Source organism: Juglans regia, chromosome 1, assembly GCF_001411555.2.
Source record: "Juglans regia cultivar Chandler chromosome 1, Walnut 2.0, whole genome shotgun sequence".
NCBI lineage: Eukaryota > Viridiplantae > Streptophyta > Magnoliopsida > Fagales > Juglandaceae > Juglans > Juglans regia.
The window spans coordinates 5,124,597-5,140,441 of record NC_049901.1 but is presented as its reverse complement, the minus strand read 5'-3'; the positions used below and the strand labels follow the sequence as shown (position 1 = coordinate 5,140,441).

General features: G+C 35.7%; 2 protein-coding genes across 2 annotated transcripts; one reads left to right on the top strand and one right to left on the bottom strand.

Annotated features, from left to right (window-relative positions):
* The first annotated feature begins 1,457 nt into the window (after nt 1-1,457).
* Nucleotides 1,458-2,592, top strand: LOC108988168. Its single transcript, XM_018961315.2, has one exon. The coding sequence runs from the start codon at nt 1,638-1,640 to the stop codon at nt 2,301-2,303; it is 666 nt and encodes a 221-aa protein (XP_018816860.1). The 5' UTR covers nt 1,458-1,637; the 3' UTR covers nt 2,304-2,592.
* A 103-nt stretch (nt 2,593-2,695) lies between these two features.
* On the bottom strand, nt 2,696-8,737 carry LOC108988167. Its single transcript, XM_018961314.2, has 5 exons — nt 7,883-8,737; nt 7,661-7,728; nt 5,723-7,510; nt 3,999-4,110; nt 2,696-3,802 (listed from the first exon to the last, which is right to left on the bottom strand). The coding sequence occupies exons 1-5, from the start codon at nt 8,040-8,042 to the stop codon at nt 3,066-3,068; spliced, it is 2,865 nt and encodes a 954-aa protein (XP_018816859.1). The 5' UTR covers nt 8,043-8,737; the 3' UTR covers nt 2,696-3,065.
* Nucleotides 8,738-15,845: the final 7,108 nt, after the last annotated feature.

Genomic DNA, 15,845 nt, shown 5'->3' with positions numbered 1-15,845 from the left:
TCTAAACTAGCTGATTTCAGGTTAAGTGAGTTGATTTGTTATTAATCCATTTATAAATCGTATTATAACAGGTCAATCCGTTTTGACCCGAATCCGTTAATATCAAATCCAAATTTACTAATCTTGTGTCATGTTCGTGTTTGGTTCACCGGTCGTATCACATATTGTCATCCCTATTAAAAATCTCTAGAATCATGGACTCGGAAGCTTTTATTCTCTAGGAGTTTAGTAGATCGAACTGAACTTGTACAGATTCTATTGGTATAGAGCTGGCACATGCAGACTGCAGAGTAGCACAATCGTGTCTTGGTGTATATGCCTGTGAATTTTTTCTATGTTAGCATTAGCAAATTAATTTAACTGGTGGTAGCTGTTTGTGGACAGATTGATGCAGTACCGGAACAAGGAGTCGAGGCTGTCAAGACCTGAGTACTCAGTACTTTATGGATTTAGCCAAAGCATCAATAGGTTTATTTGGATTCGCAAGATGACTTGAGATGAGTTGAGATGGATTGTGAATAATAATGAGATGAGTTGTGAATAGTAGTGAGATTTGTGAGTTAAAGTTGCTGAATAGTAATGAATAGTAGTGAGATGAGTTGAGATGACTTGCGAATCCAAACAAACCAGTTGGAGATAGAAATATAAGTATAAAAAGTACGATCCTGACAGGTGAAATTGATTGAAGAGAGGTATCTACCCGTCCATACCATCACATGCTTGTTCAGTCGGGTGCTTCTCTCTCATGTTTGAGCCAAAAGATGAAGCTTCTTGTTATCTTCCTCGCACTACGGACCAAAGAGATGTGTAACAATTTTGTTGTAGCATTTCACATTTAATTCAACCCCCCTTTTCCACCTAACCCACCCTCCTTTTCTCTAGTTCTATCTATATTCTTTGGTTACTATTCTATGTACATCATTCCTTGCATATGCTTGCTGAATCATTCAGAGTTAAGAGTGTAGTTTGGACCCATTCTTTTATACGACTTTTTTATTTATTTATTTTTTCTTAGCAAGAAAACATACATAGAAGGGAAATATAATGGTACTTTTTACAGTCCAGTTTATTCAAGAGGCTAAACTAGAGTTAGGTGGATATTTTCTACCGTGAAAGTTGAATAAACATTGAGGTAATTTAATAAGGGGCATGCGGCCAATCAAATTGTTTGTTGCAGTCCATTGCGCCATCATCGGTTTTGCTCGCTGACTTTGTCCTTAAAACGAGACCTCAATGTTTTCTAGGTAGGAGGCAATGCTCTGCTCAACATGAACATATGCCCCTCCCATGAAGGTTCTGTAGATACTTCCTCCCTTGCAAATGCCCAAAACAGGAAGAATCCTATTCCTAGTGGATCCTATAAAGTTGGATGGATCTTAGACATCCATCATGAATATCCGATATATCAGACGGCTGCCATGGAATCCAATGTGATTCGGACCCTTTCTTATTTCGAAAATAGCCTCAATTATAACGTTGTGGTCAGCCAGAAGACCCACTGACTTCTCTCTCTCTCCTTACTCTTTACTGGGTCTATTAGACCGTTGCAAAATCAAATTTTTAATTGGAAAAAGTACCGAAGCTCGAAGAAACTACAAAAGCTATTAATCAATCGACAAACCTCAAATTCATCAACAATGGCAGAGACCAACGGCTCCCTGCCTCAAACCCATCAACAAAATCCAATGCTCCAATCTCTCTTCCACGCCCTCGACCCCATATCACTCATCCGCTCTCAGAATTCAAGCTCCAATCAACCCGTTCCTCTGAGGCTCATCACGGAGGGCTTTATCATGGAGAGAGGCCCCAGATATCGAGCATACGCTGAGCTGCGAGAGGCAAAGCTAAGAATGAATCAAAGAAAGCAACAAGAACCGGAACAGTTTGAGCCAAAGCTAACCCCTCCGAAGAAACAGGTCAAATTTCAAGCGAATTTGGTCTCTAGGCCTAAAGGGTCCTCGTCCATTCTTGCGCAGTCGGTACCGGATTTCTCAGCGGCATTACGAAAAGAGAACCGGAAGCCAGTGACGACACTTCCGTCAGTGCTCGAGATGACGCCACCATCAAAGAACTGGTCCAAAGTAAACGGCGTCTTGTCGAACTCGAGGGGGAGTAAGTCGGCAAGTGCAGGGGAAAAGAGGGGTGGTGGTGCTGGTGGATTAATGGCAAGGAAGAGCTATGCTAGTGTTGAGGAATTGAAGGGGCTGTCCTCGACCGCCGCGAATGCCATTAATGGAGAAAACAGGAGAGGGAGGAGCAGTAGAGGGGTGGCTAAGACTGTTTTGGCGTACAGACAGTTTTGAATCCGGTGCTGGTGGAGGTTTTAATTTTTACATAGGATACGTCATTCTTTCTTTCCTTCCGTATTTTGTTAAATTGGGTTTGTTTCACCGGGAGCTTTTTAGAGTAATCTTCCATTTGCTTTCTCGAGAGGCTGAAGATGAATTTATTTCTATTTTTTCGCTCTATTGCTTCATAAGAGTGCAAAGCTCCAGATGTGACTGAGATCATGATTGTAATATACTAAAGGATGTCCCACGGACTTCTGTTCTTCCGTAATGGGATTTATCGCCTGTGTTTTCTTTCTCAGTACCTAGTCAGGAAGAAGATCCTAAAACCTTGTGAATTTTTTAAGATAGCCAAAACAAACAGGACCAGTGAAACCTGGTTTAATCATTGCAAAAGCAACCATGACTGAACAACAAAAGAGATCCTTTTGACTGAACAACAAATCACGGTCAGACAATAAGTACAAACAGCCAATAATCCAGACAAGCATGCTTCTTGACATAGAGGGGATTTTCACCTCATAATACTTGATTACCACTGACGAAAAAAGAAAAAAAAAAAACCATTACAGACTGTGTGGTTATTTCAAGACAAGTTAGATTCAAGAAGGCATGTACAGTGCTAATCTTCAATCCAGTGGGCACTTTCAATAAATGCCTTTGATTAATTTGTACAACAATTAACAAACTCTTGCTTCAATTAACATGTAGAGAAGTTCTGGTGAGTCACATTACCCAATGGAAAGAACTCAAAAAATAGTAGGGCCTATACGAAATTCAGAAGGGACCTGACCTGCCATCCAACAGGTCCATCACAATTTCCTCAACCAAAAACTGAAGTATGTCCCCATCGATTTCAGCACCAGTCTCAAATACTTCGATATGAAATTCAGTCCATTTCCCCAAGGAATGACCCATCTCCCATTCTATTATCTCGTCTGGGATCATCCCAACCAAATCAGTCCACCTCCTAACCTCCTCTGCAACATCTAAAACCAACTTATCCCTACTCATGCATAATGGCAATCTAGACCATGTCTTGAATCCAGAATTGCAGTATCGACCATATTTTGAGTCTAAACATTCTATGACCATGTCAAAAAGAAGTCTCCGGAGGTGATTTCCCTCTTTGGTATCCTCCAAACCAATAAAGCCAATGTAATTTGTCCACGCAGCACGAGCAAAAGATTCCAGTTCATCAAGGAGATGGGGACTAACAAGAAAGCCTTTCATTCCATCTAAGGTATGTGGGGTTGCACCTCCAAATAAGAGTTCAGAATTCAAGATTACCTCCTTTGCTTGAGAGACCTTCACTCCCATCAGCCCAGCCCCAGTAAGATTCATGGTATCCAATACTTTGGCGACATTTCTGACAAAATCAGCGACCATCTCACAATCTGTCCTTTCTTTATCAAATGAGGTTGCGGAATCCAAAAGATCAGCATCGAATTCCAGTGGTTGTAACTGATTATAGGAATAATCCATGGAGTTGGGGCACAACCTATGCCCTGGAACTGCAACGATTGGAGACAGAAAATGAAACAGGAAGAAATTGAAACCATATTTATAGGAAAGAAAAGGATGCATTTTAACAATTTATTCCAGAAATCAGTCAACCTGAAGCAGATTTAAAAAGACATTTGTTCAACATTCTCTAGAATGTAATTTGACTTTCTTTCGTCTTCTCTCTCTTTTTTTTCTTTTTTTTACCTGGGCTTTCATCCAGACTACTAGAAGAGAATGAAACTTCAAGAACAGATCCAGGGCTAAGATGATGACTCTGACATGAGCTTCCAACTAATCCTTCCATCTCTGCTTTAGTCTGAAGAAAGTAACAAGAGAACTGCACTAATGATTGCTGAAACACTATTCGCTCAACAATAGCAGAAGATCCAAGAGAATAAATAAAAGGATCAATAATAGTTAGACTTGAAAGCAAGCTGTTAAACAATCATACAAACATATCAAAATCTTCCTAATCAGCAAGGAAAACCTAGCGGAAGAAAGGAACAAATAAAAACTAATTGTTAGCATTTTCCAGTCTGGTCCAAATTGACGTTTAATTTCAGATATGTCCCTGACGCTTGTGCTATGCATCTGTCATGCTCCATGCTAAACTATTTTTGACATGTGACTCCTTTCATCTTACTGTAAAAGATATATTGCTCAGAGAATTACCATAATGATGGTCTTTGTGAAAATCATAAATTAGGCTATGGGATGTTAAGGAAAAAGTGTGATCGTCCTTTTTGGATTTTTGTAGGGAATCACCATGGGAATCGTATCCACATACATGTTCCCAAATGATTGAGGAAGAACTGGCATCCAGCTTCACATACTAATAGGTGTCCAGCTTTAACGTTGCATCCTGGTGGGGAATCAGTTAATAGTTCTCACAAACCTCCCAAAAGTTCTAAGGGGAACAGAAAGGAATGATCATTAAATCATTTATCAATCCAAGAATTTTATTTACTCAAACCATATAATCAATAATACTTACAGATTTTATTTTCAGATGTCTCCCCCTGCAAATCCTTTTTAAAGATTAAAAGGTTTTCAATTTAAAATCCATTCAATTGCATAAAAATGCAACTGCCAGGAATTTGAAATACTGGATAACGCACACTAATCTTTACCCAAGATTTTAATGAAATTGGCATGATATAAGGAATTCACTGCAATGCAACCAAATATGACTAATCTTTATCCTCAATTCTAATAAGAAAGTTGGAGCACCAACTAATGCCGTCTCCTACAGAAAATAACAACCTTTCATACAGAGTATGATTAGGTACAGTCATACAGACATGACAATTAGAATAAATATTACATAGGAATAAATATTTCATAGACAAGTTGAAAGTGAACTCTGCTACCATAATTACAAAATACTCACATTTTTTGCCATAATAATATAGAACACTGTTTTTTAGTAAAAATTAATTTTACCACTGATACATTATTACTGTAATGATTCAGACGGAAGAGTTTCGAACAAAGACAAATTTTTTTAGGCATACAGGTTGAAACGAGTGTTCTAATGGTATCTCTTCATGCATACATTGACATAAAAGCCAAATATGGTAGTAACGATTCCAGCTAAAATAATAATGCATTTTGTCATTCTGGGTGTGTGGGTAGAATAGCTATAGAGCTTTGCTACTATTCATCCCACACACCACACTTAATTTTATTTTTTTTAATATTTTTTTGTTTTATTCCTCCTAAACCAATTGAGTTATTCTACTTATCATCCATACACCACTCATTTGGTAAGGGAGAAAAAAATTAAAAAATCATGTGTGATGTGTGGTGCGGGGATGATGAGTAGAATTTTTCATGGCTATAACAGTAAAGAGTGTCTGTCTGTGGTAAAGCAATGCAGGTTGAACTACAGAAACCAAAGTTGGAAAATATGGTAGCAATGCAAGTACCTCGAAAGCTTTATCATTATTGAAAATATGACCATCTTGAAAGCAAGGCTGCCCTGCTGTCATGGCAGATATTAACTCTTGGAGAATCATAGCAGAAGATGTCTTCACTGGAGCACCCTTTGTCAATTCATCATCTTCTTGACAAGTTAATTCCTTCAATTTTTGTTCCAGAAGGATCCCTAAAGCATCTCTTCTCAATGGCAATGGCTTTTGAAAAGATAGACTTTCATCTTCATTTCTTATTCTCTCTTCCGATTTGGTTGGAACTAGAGTCTTGTGCCTTACAGGGGAATTGAAAGTAAAAGAAATAATATCAGCTTCCTTATTTCCATTGGCTCTCTCTTCATCTCCCTGACCAGTTAATCTACTATTGACACCATTTCGGTTCATGGAGTGAGCATTAAGCCCCATGCCTTTTCCAGTCGAAGCATCAGTGCAAATATTTCTCTCTTTTGCAATCGTCGAACTGACAAAACCTGGGCTTTCAGTTTGCCCACTGAAATTTATAGTTCTTCTTTTCCGCACTGGAGTCCTTAATTGTGGTAAGGAACCATCCCTTCCATTACAAGCCTTCTTTCCTACTTCAAGCCTGGAATTGTCTACCTTGGTAGGCAGCTTTGGCCTAGTTCGACCAGTTAGACTTCGGTTCAAAGCAACAAAATCTTTGGTCCCAGCAACAGTATTTCCAGCTGATGAGACTCTTTGGCCCTGTAGATTACTTACTTTAGCCCTAGGTGGAATCCTGTCCCTCCCTAGCAACATATGATCCTCTGTTTGCATCCTGTGCTTGAAAACTACGGAAGATGATTCGTCTTTTTTAGGCTTGCATGTTTGGCTCGATAAACGCAATTGTTGTTGACCTTCTTGAGATAGAGGCAGTCTTTCTGCAATTGGTTCATAATGGATTCGTAAACTTTCTTTTGATTTAGCAGCAAGAGGAACATCCTGGACCTTGCTTCTATGAAAAGCCGCCTCTCTTTCTTGCTCATGGGAGGATTCTGGTGCCCTTGGTTTACTCCATCCCGAGTCCCGAGTAGAGGCATTGACAAAATTTGAAGCAAAAAAAGCAGATGGATTTTCCCCAACGTTTGGTTCATAGGCCACTAAATTACCACAATTTTTACAAGATGCCTGCCCCACCAAATGCTGGGCTGAGCCCGCATTATAACTAGATTGCTTTGATGAATCTAGTGACATAAAGCTCGTTCTCTCTGTCTCAATCTCATCCGTGGGAAAATGATGCACAGAACTTGAATAAGTAAGAGTGCATTTCGCTCTGCTGGTAGCTTGCAGGCCTGGTTCCAAAATCCTAGTAGCTGCGCCAATTAACCGAGAGCTTCGAGACACATTCCTCCCAGAGGAAATCCTAGGACCCTTCAACGGCGAAGCAAGCTTCGGGTGATGATTATGGTGCTTTCTTGACCTTGACAAAACACTCTTAATTTGTAATGCCTCAGCTCCAAACCTAGTCACTGCCCGTCCCTCAAACGGCCCAGTCTTTTGAAGCTTCTGAGGCCTTGATTCCTGCCTGGTTCCTCCCTTCCCCAAATTCAACGCCCCCTTATCAAACCTACCGGGACTAGCCAAAAATTTCTCCTCTCCATTAACACAACTATCGGAGAATGAGGGTTTCTTAGGCTTATCTCGATGCACAGCTGGCATGGATTCAAGACCCATTAGCCTAGCAACCAAACCCGGAGCCCGCATTTCATGCTTTTTATCGAAATCTACCCTACGATTCCCATTTTTCTTCACGTTTGGGAAACCACCACTGTTTTCATCAGCAATCTAGTATGCAAACATAACCAGAATACCCAATTACAAAATAAACAAATAAAGCTTTACTTTACAAGTAGAAGAGAGGCAGAACAAAAATAAAATACGCAAAAGACAACAACACGAATAGCAACCCATATTTCTACAAAGAAAAATGCATACCAAATGGAGCTTGGAAATGGGCATCTTCTCATCCCCTTTAAACTTCTTAGAAGCTTGTTTTGCACGAACTAATGCATCCAAAAAAATAAAATAAATAAGCTTTATTTTTATAATCAAATGGAAAATTTGTATGAATGTTTGCTTTAGCAGAGAGTGAAGGAGAAGGATAAAGCGAGAAATAATGAAGCAATATGAGGTTCGTTCGATGGATAAAAGAGTGACCTGGTGGAAGCAGCTTCCTGGAGAAGAGCTTCTTCTTGGCGAACCTCCGGTTCCAATCAAAAAGCTGAAAGAAAATCCCAACACAACCACCAGGCCTATGCGTCCGCTTCTCTGCAGTAATGGCCAAACACGACGACGCTTTCCCCGGATTCTCATTCATTTCTCCAACAATTAATAAACCCTGAAGGACAAGACACAAACCCCCCTCAACCACTCATAAACACCCAAAAAACCCACAAAAGCCCCCAAATTTCTCAAGCTGGATCCTGCATTGTCGTAAAAAAAGAAAATCACTGAAACCCAACAACGTCTCTCACTGTCTATGAAGAAACAGCATTAAAGTTCCAAATGAGTCTAGGAATCCAGAGCTGATCCAGCGAGAGCAGAAATCCTAAAACAGGAACCTTCCGTACAGAAATAATGAAAATAACAATGCCAAACGTAAGCAACAAAGCAAATAAAGCTGAATCAGGAAAGCAACGCTTAAGGAGCCAGCAAAGAGACGACCGACGCACTCTCCCCGAAGCAGAGACGCGCGCGCAGAGAACGGTAGAGAGAGAGAGAGCGGTCACTGGTAGTAGCTCTATCTACATCGCTGCACGCAACAACGACCAGAGTCGAAAAAGCTATCCGCAGAACAAAACTCAGAGGGAGAGAGAAACAAAGATTGTCGACGATCTAGAAAGTGAAAGGATGACGAATACAGAAGAATGGAATCAGATACATGATTTAGACGTATCTTCGCAAAGCCATATAGATTGAAGAAGCTCGAGGCACTGTGCCAAAGAACCGAGAGTCTAGTGGTCCGAAGTGAGTGTGTGAGAGAGAGTAGACGAGGTGTGCCGTGTGGGTGGGATAAGGAGAGCGTAGCAATGACAGAGAGGGCCCCCCATGCGCACCGGAGCATTGGTCAACACCCACAGTGAAATAAATAAATAATTCGATGCTGCTATTTTATATGTATTTAAATCTTAATTAGAGACAAAATCCGGGTTTGGTGTCTGAGCTGAAGAGAAATTGCCGACTAATGCCGTTGTGTCTACGTCTGTCTGATATATTTTTTTCTCGAGCTTTAGGGAGCGTCTACTTTCAAAAAGTAAAATCCTTTTAGGCTTACGAGGTCACGTACATATATTCATGCATTTGCACTCATCAATATGCCATACGTGTCTTTATCTATTAATCTTAGATTCATTATTTTAATAAAACTAAAGATGACAGGATGATTGATATGTATTAGATTACACTAAACAATTCACCAATTTCAATTAGTTGTTGAAATGCATCTGTTTTGGACAGTAGAGGTTGGAATGTCAGCTGTTCCAAGCAGATGTCCTCCCATAAGCTCCCAATCCTGATTTATACCGTGTTTGAATCTTCTTCTAATACTGTTTTATCTGTACAGATGCTGTGCTTCATAGCACATTGTTTTGACTCAAACTGTTAGTCTGAAAACATTAATTTTGGTTCAAGAATCTTACCCCTTTTCTTTTATCAGTCTCATTGAAAAGTACAAAAAAAACTTGTATTGCAGATCAGTTTTTCTCTCTGTGGAAATCTGGGTTTTGTACTATAACTAAGGTGGAATTCAGATCACGGGAATGGGGTTTCGAACTCCTCTCTCCCTCAAAATAATTGACTATACATCCTTGATCCTAGTCCTCATTCTTTCCTGTCTTTCTTGCTGTAAAGCTTCTAGTTGTGGCAGCGGTATTCAAAAAGGAAGGAAAGGAAGAGGTTAAGTAACCAAAGGTAGTGTTATGCTATGCTTAAAAGCCACACGTGATTATGTAATAAGCTGGCCAGCAAGGCAGGGTGCTGACAAGTGACAAATCGAGGTAAATGTTGTCCTTATTAGGTTAAAAAGGAGAACCTTTTTTTTCTACATTGACAGCAGGGAGAGTTGGACCAAGCAGTGCCTCTTCTAAATAAGGACGGTAAAGACCAAACAATTTTGACCCAACTATACCTTTTTTGTCTTTCTATAAAATAAAATACAATAAACTACAAACTAAAGAAAAAGATCGATGTTTTAGAAATTATAGAACGCCTTGAACTTATTAGAGCATTGGTAATGGATTAGTTAAGGTTGAGTTTGGATGTTAAAGTGAATTGAATTGAGTTGAGTTGAGTTAAAATGATAAAATATTGTTAAAATATTATTTTTTAATATTATTATTATTTTGAGATTTGAAAAAGTTGAATTGTTTATTCTATTTTATGTTAAAATTTAAAAAAGTTGTAATTATAAGTTGAGATGAGTTGAGATAGGTTGATGATCCAAACGAAGCCAGGAGATGTTTGGATTCGAAGATGACTTGAGATGACTTGAAATGAGCTGAGATGAGTTGAGATGGATTGTGAATAGTAATGAGATGAGTTGTGAATAGTAGTGAGATTTATGAGTTAAAGTTGCTGAATAGTAATAAATAGTAATGAGATGAGTTGAGATGAATTAAGATGAGCTGAGATAACTTACGAATCCAAATGTTAGCTAGATGTGAGAAAAAGCCTCCATATTAAACTAGCCAATGGTCCAAAGCTTAAGACTTGATGAATAGTAAATCTTAAATCATCTTCAAATATGACTAGTTACTATTCACAATGGAAAGTAATATTTAATTATTTCATCACTTCCCTCTCTTTTTGAATGGTAAAACATGCATGGCATGCATATTATTTCTATTGATTGATTGAGTAGACACATTATTTCTACAAAATATGAAGATATAAGAAATATATAAATTGTATTTGTAAATAAAAAAATAAAAAAAAAGTAAAAAATATAATATTATATTATTATTTTAACTTTATAATGGCTAGTCCAATATAGACTTACCTAATCCAAAATTGATATTATAGCTAAAAATTAAGATTCTAACTAAACTTTAGACTTGACAATCATTATCAATGCTCTTACACTTCCAGATTGGTTTTTTTCTTTGCACGTGGGGTTTTCTTAGATGTATTTTAATAACGATTAGGAGGACAAGATTCACTAAACAAGAAATAAAATATGAAAACCTAAAGGAATTAAAATAATATAAAATGAATAAAATATTATTATTTTTCATCAAGTTTAGTATAATAATGAGAAAACAAACCAACATGAAGAAACCTAATTGTCAAACTCAATGCATTTGTGGAAGTAATTCCAAAGAAAATTGTTAATGATACAAGTAGATTATATAAAAATAAATTTATAAATTGATATAATTTTATATGATATAATAGATTGTAAAATATCAAATTATATAATTTATAAATTTTATTTTATAAAATGTCTTTACTGTCAAAGCATTTTTCTTACAAAATAGTAATGTTAACGAGTGTGGTAGGTTGTGTGGACTAGAAATAAAAAGTGCCAAGAAAACAAACCCGAAAAAACATGTTCCCTATTAAATTTACGACGGGTCACTGAAAGTCAATTTGACAGCAGAATCCTCTACCTACCAATTACCAAATGCGAGATGCATGTGACTTGGTCAAATGTGAAAGTTGGTTAAAATTTATATACCTGATGTCAAAAGCATTTCTTAATAAATCGGAAAATTTTAAAATAATTTAGATTTTTATTATTATGATTAGTTAAAGATTGAAAACTACAATTGATTTATTAAATATTAAAATATTAATTTTTTATTTTAAATAAATATTAAAATATTAATTTCTAACTCTAAGTAAAAATACTATTTAGTTTGTAACTAAGAAATTTAAATAGAATTTTAGATGAGTTTAATCAAATATTTTTTATTATTAGCATTAAATAACTTTTGAAAATATTATTTTTTAATATTAATTTAATTAAAATATAATTATTATTAACATTTAATTGGTAGAGTTGTAAAATGTGATAAAAATAAATTAAATAAAAAAATTATTAAATTAATAATATTTTATTATTATATAAATAACGAATGGATAATCTAATATGATGGTTGAATTTAAATGGAATGACAAATGTTAAAAAAAAAATGATATTAGCTAAATTTTAAAGATGGATTTGGTCAAGCCAATGAGGATGCTCTTAGACCTCGTTTCGTTACATAATTCAGATGAGATGACATGACATGTTTTGTTAAAAGTTGAATAAAATATTATTATAATATTATTTTTATTTAAAAATTTAAAAATTTTGAATTATTTATTATATTTTATATGAAAGTTTGAGAAAATTATAACGATTATATGAGATGAGATGAGATAAAATAATTTGGTTTTGTATAATCAAACCAGCCCTTAATGTTTTCATGATGATATTAGAGCATTGACATTGGTTTCATCAAATTTATCTCTTAAATTTGATAAAAAGTACATATTTTCTATAAATCCAAAACCTCTCTTGCCATAACCCCATATTGAATTAACCATTAGATTAGTAAAAATAATAATATAATATTATTTTTTAACTATAATATTTTTAATTTATTTTTTTCATATTTTACAATTACACTAACTATATATTAATTAATAATTTAATTTGATACTTAAATTATTGTTTCCCAACTTGAATACATTGTAGCTCAAAATTGAGAAACAATAACTTAAGTAAATAAAATAATAGTTATAAAATGTTAACAATTAGTCTTTAAATTTAGAGATGAACTTAAATGTACTATAACTCAAAATTGAAGATTTTAGTATATGCTGAATCCAATACAGTGATTTTAAATATAAATTCATCAAATTTTAAAGATGATACTCATTTGATGAGTCCAATACCAATACTCTAAGCAAATGATAACTCTAGCACTTGGGATAAGGTATATATGTGGATAAATTAATCTGCAAATTTTACCATTTTCTGGAGTTGCAAGAGATCAAAACACATGTTATTGCATTTTTCCTTTGAACAAAATGTAGGCTTCCAAAATACCCGGAGTGTATGCACAAAAATAGGATGAAATAAAGGTACGATAACAACTAAAAATACATTATTAATATGTCTTATGATTAATTTTGATAATTAGAATACTTCATTATTATTTATTATTTTATTATTATTTTTTATATATTTTTCAGTACTATTATTTAATATTTTTTCATTTATTTTTTACCAATATTCACAGGATGCCTAAAAAAAATTCATTATCCAAACGCCTTAATAACCTTTCCAAAAATATCTGTTGGCCGGAGTCAAAGAATTCCCAAGAAAACGAGAATGGAATAGACGTCGACGTATGAACAGGGTATTCATTAATAACCTTTCCATAAAAAAAAAGGGAGCAAACAAATCTGATCATCATGCGGATTTTAATTAGGTAAAGATGCAAGAGCATCGCTCTGATCTCTGCACTCAAAGGCTTTGAGTGCAGAGATCAATCCTTTAATTTGGCATGGCAGAAGATCATGCTCAAATTAAAGGATTGAGTCAAAGCTTTCAGGACCCTCTTATTGGGCATGGCAGAAGATCATGCATGGATCGATCCTTTAATTTGAGCATGCATGGATCGATATTAATTTCGAGGTATTAAATGGAGGTGGCCGGAGCAGAACCAACAACGTCTATAGGGTAATAATTAAGATGGGGAAGCATCATGTGTGGATGCCATTTCGACAAAAAAACAAAAGAACCAGTTTGTAAGAATGTGACAAAACAAATTGAAGCAGTAGTTGATGAGTATGTACGTAGGCCAGTCGGTGAATCGTACCATACAAGTATTCATTTTGAGCGAGCGAGCGAGCGAGCGAGGGCCCATGTAATTAAATAACTTCCCTGGCCAGCAGACTACTAGAATTTACGACAGACTAGACTGGCTATGGAAATTAGAATGGCCTTTACTCTTATCTTGTTACAGTGATCATCACTCGATCCGACGTATATATGAGTCATCGTGTTGCATGTCTAAAATTAAAGCGAAGGCCTTTTTTTTTATCTTCTTGCATGTCTCTGTCTTTCAGCTCAGAAAAAGATGATGTGAGTTCTCCACCAGCAAAAGTAGCTTTTGAAGTTTCTCGATCCATATAATATAACATCAAAAAATTTTCACAACTTTCTAATACTCTACACTCCATATTATTATTTTTTATTAAATATTTATTATATGAATAATAAATAAATAATTTAAAATAATTTAAAAAGAATAAACTCAAAAAAAAAATTTAAAAAAATATTAAAAATTTAAAAAATTTAAAAAAATATTGAGTGTGAAGTATGATGGAGGTTGTGTAGCAATGCTCATATAACATCGATCTTTTCTTGTAGATATCCTTTTTCACTGTTTAATTTTTGGAATGGAATTGAAGATACCGCGCGAAATAAAATGGTAAATAATAATACTATATACCATTTATTCGCCTCATGAAGGTAAATAAATTCTTGGATTTTCCAGTACTGCAAATATATTATGAACAAGAAGTGGATGGGGAGGATGAAAAAGAGAGAATAACGTACCGGCCATTTACTGTTCTAATGATTGAAGATGGCCATGGCCTCCTCCCTCCAACCGAAAGAGCAAGCAATCGTAATTATATATACTACTTTATGTTATATCCCCACATAAAAGCTGATCTCTAAAGTCTTCAAAAAGTGTCGATTCCATTATCTTTAATTGATCTAGACGCCTCTGAAAACGCATCAATATCCTCAAGGCCGCCGATACGATCGATCGGGAATTAATCTTCCAATTAACTCCCAAGATATGTAATTCTCACCATAGAATTAACAAGCCAATTAACATTAAATTACGATTGCTCTACAAGCATATTAATAATCAAAAGTAGTAGTACTAATTAATGGGTAAATTTCTTAGGATATTGATCATCAGTACTATAGAAAAAAAGAGGTTTGAAAGATAAAATTACTAGTCTGCAAAACTAGTAATTTTTATCTTGGAACCGTGTGTGAATTGGGAACTATTTACGTTGCTATATATTGATTTTTAGCATAGATAAGTGGCCGGCCGGCCGGGGTATAGTTAATGATCGAATACATGAAGTAAGAAACTCATTTCTCTTACAAGCAAAATTGTAGCAACATTTCAGATAGGGAACCAAAATGATAAAGGTCTGTGTGTGTGTCTATTCGCCATGTGCAAACAAACACCAAAAAGGAGACAACCATGGCGGCATGAAAGCAATGGTTGCCTGTCATGTACGTACGTTGTAATCGGTCAGGTCATGTGACTTGCAATATTATATGATCTACTGCTTGCTTCCCTTTAATTTCAGAATACAATCTCGATACACGGCCAATTTCCTCCTCGCCCTTCGATCGGCTTCTTGTATGTATATATATATACTTGCTGTAATGCAATTATTTAAGTGGCGTAATTGAGTGCTTCCAATTCTAAAGAAACCATTTATGTACAGCACAAAACAGAAAACACAGTATCACTACTCTTGATCTCAGCTACCCATGAGGGAGGTACATAAGCGGTGTGTAGAAGGACAAGTAGCACCACCAACGTCTCGATCACTGAATGGCCAGTCCCTAGCTTTCACTGTTTCCAAATACTCGGAGCTAGATCGAGCTGGTTGCATAAATAAATGACAAATCAATCCATTATATTGATTATAATATCCTTCGAATCATATATAGTTGGAGTAGTACGTAACACGGTGCATCTCTTGGACAATGCCCACACACACACACAAAAAGCTCATGATGGTCCCTAGCTAGCTAAAAGATGTTCAATCTTTTTCAATATAATACACGTACACGTATGAATGGTTAAAATACTAACTAATTTTCTTTTTCTTGTTCAGATCGAGCATTTCCGAAACTATATGATGAAAGATTATATATGCCATATACTACCATCTTCCTCTTGCATATAATATATATTGTGGGCGAAAAGCTTGCATGACCAATTTATTATATATAATTAAGGCTGGTCACCTCAATATGTACACATGATATCAGTTACATTCAGCTAACATGAGTAATTAGGAGCTGGATGCAAATAAACATTTTAGGAAGATAGTCCTATATATATATATATATATTCCAGCGATATATATA

Excerpts from the sequence above, each read along its gene's own strand:
- LOC108988168 (XM_018961315.2), top strand. The coding sequence starts at position 1,638 with ATGGCAGAGACCAACGGCTCCCTGCCTCAAACCCATCAACAAAATCCA.
- LOC108988167 (XM_018961314.2), bottom strand. The coding sequence starts at position 8,042 with ATGAATGAGAATCCGGGGAAAGCGTCGTCGTGTTTGGCCATTACTGCA. Across the intron at positions 7,729-7,882 it reads CAGGAAGCTGCTTCCACCAG|TTCGTGCAAAACAAGCTTCT; the intron begins GTCACTCTTTTA and ends TGGATGCATTAG. Across the intron at positions 3,803-3,998 it reads TAGTCTGGATGAAAGCCCAG|TTCCAGGGCATAGGTTGTGC; the intron begins GTAAAAAAAAGA and ends CAATCGTTGCAG.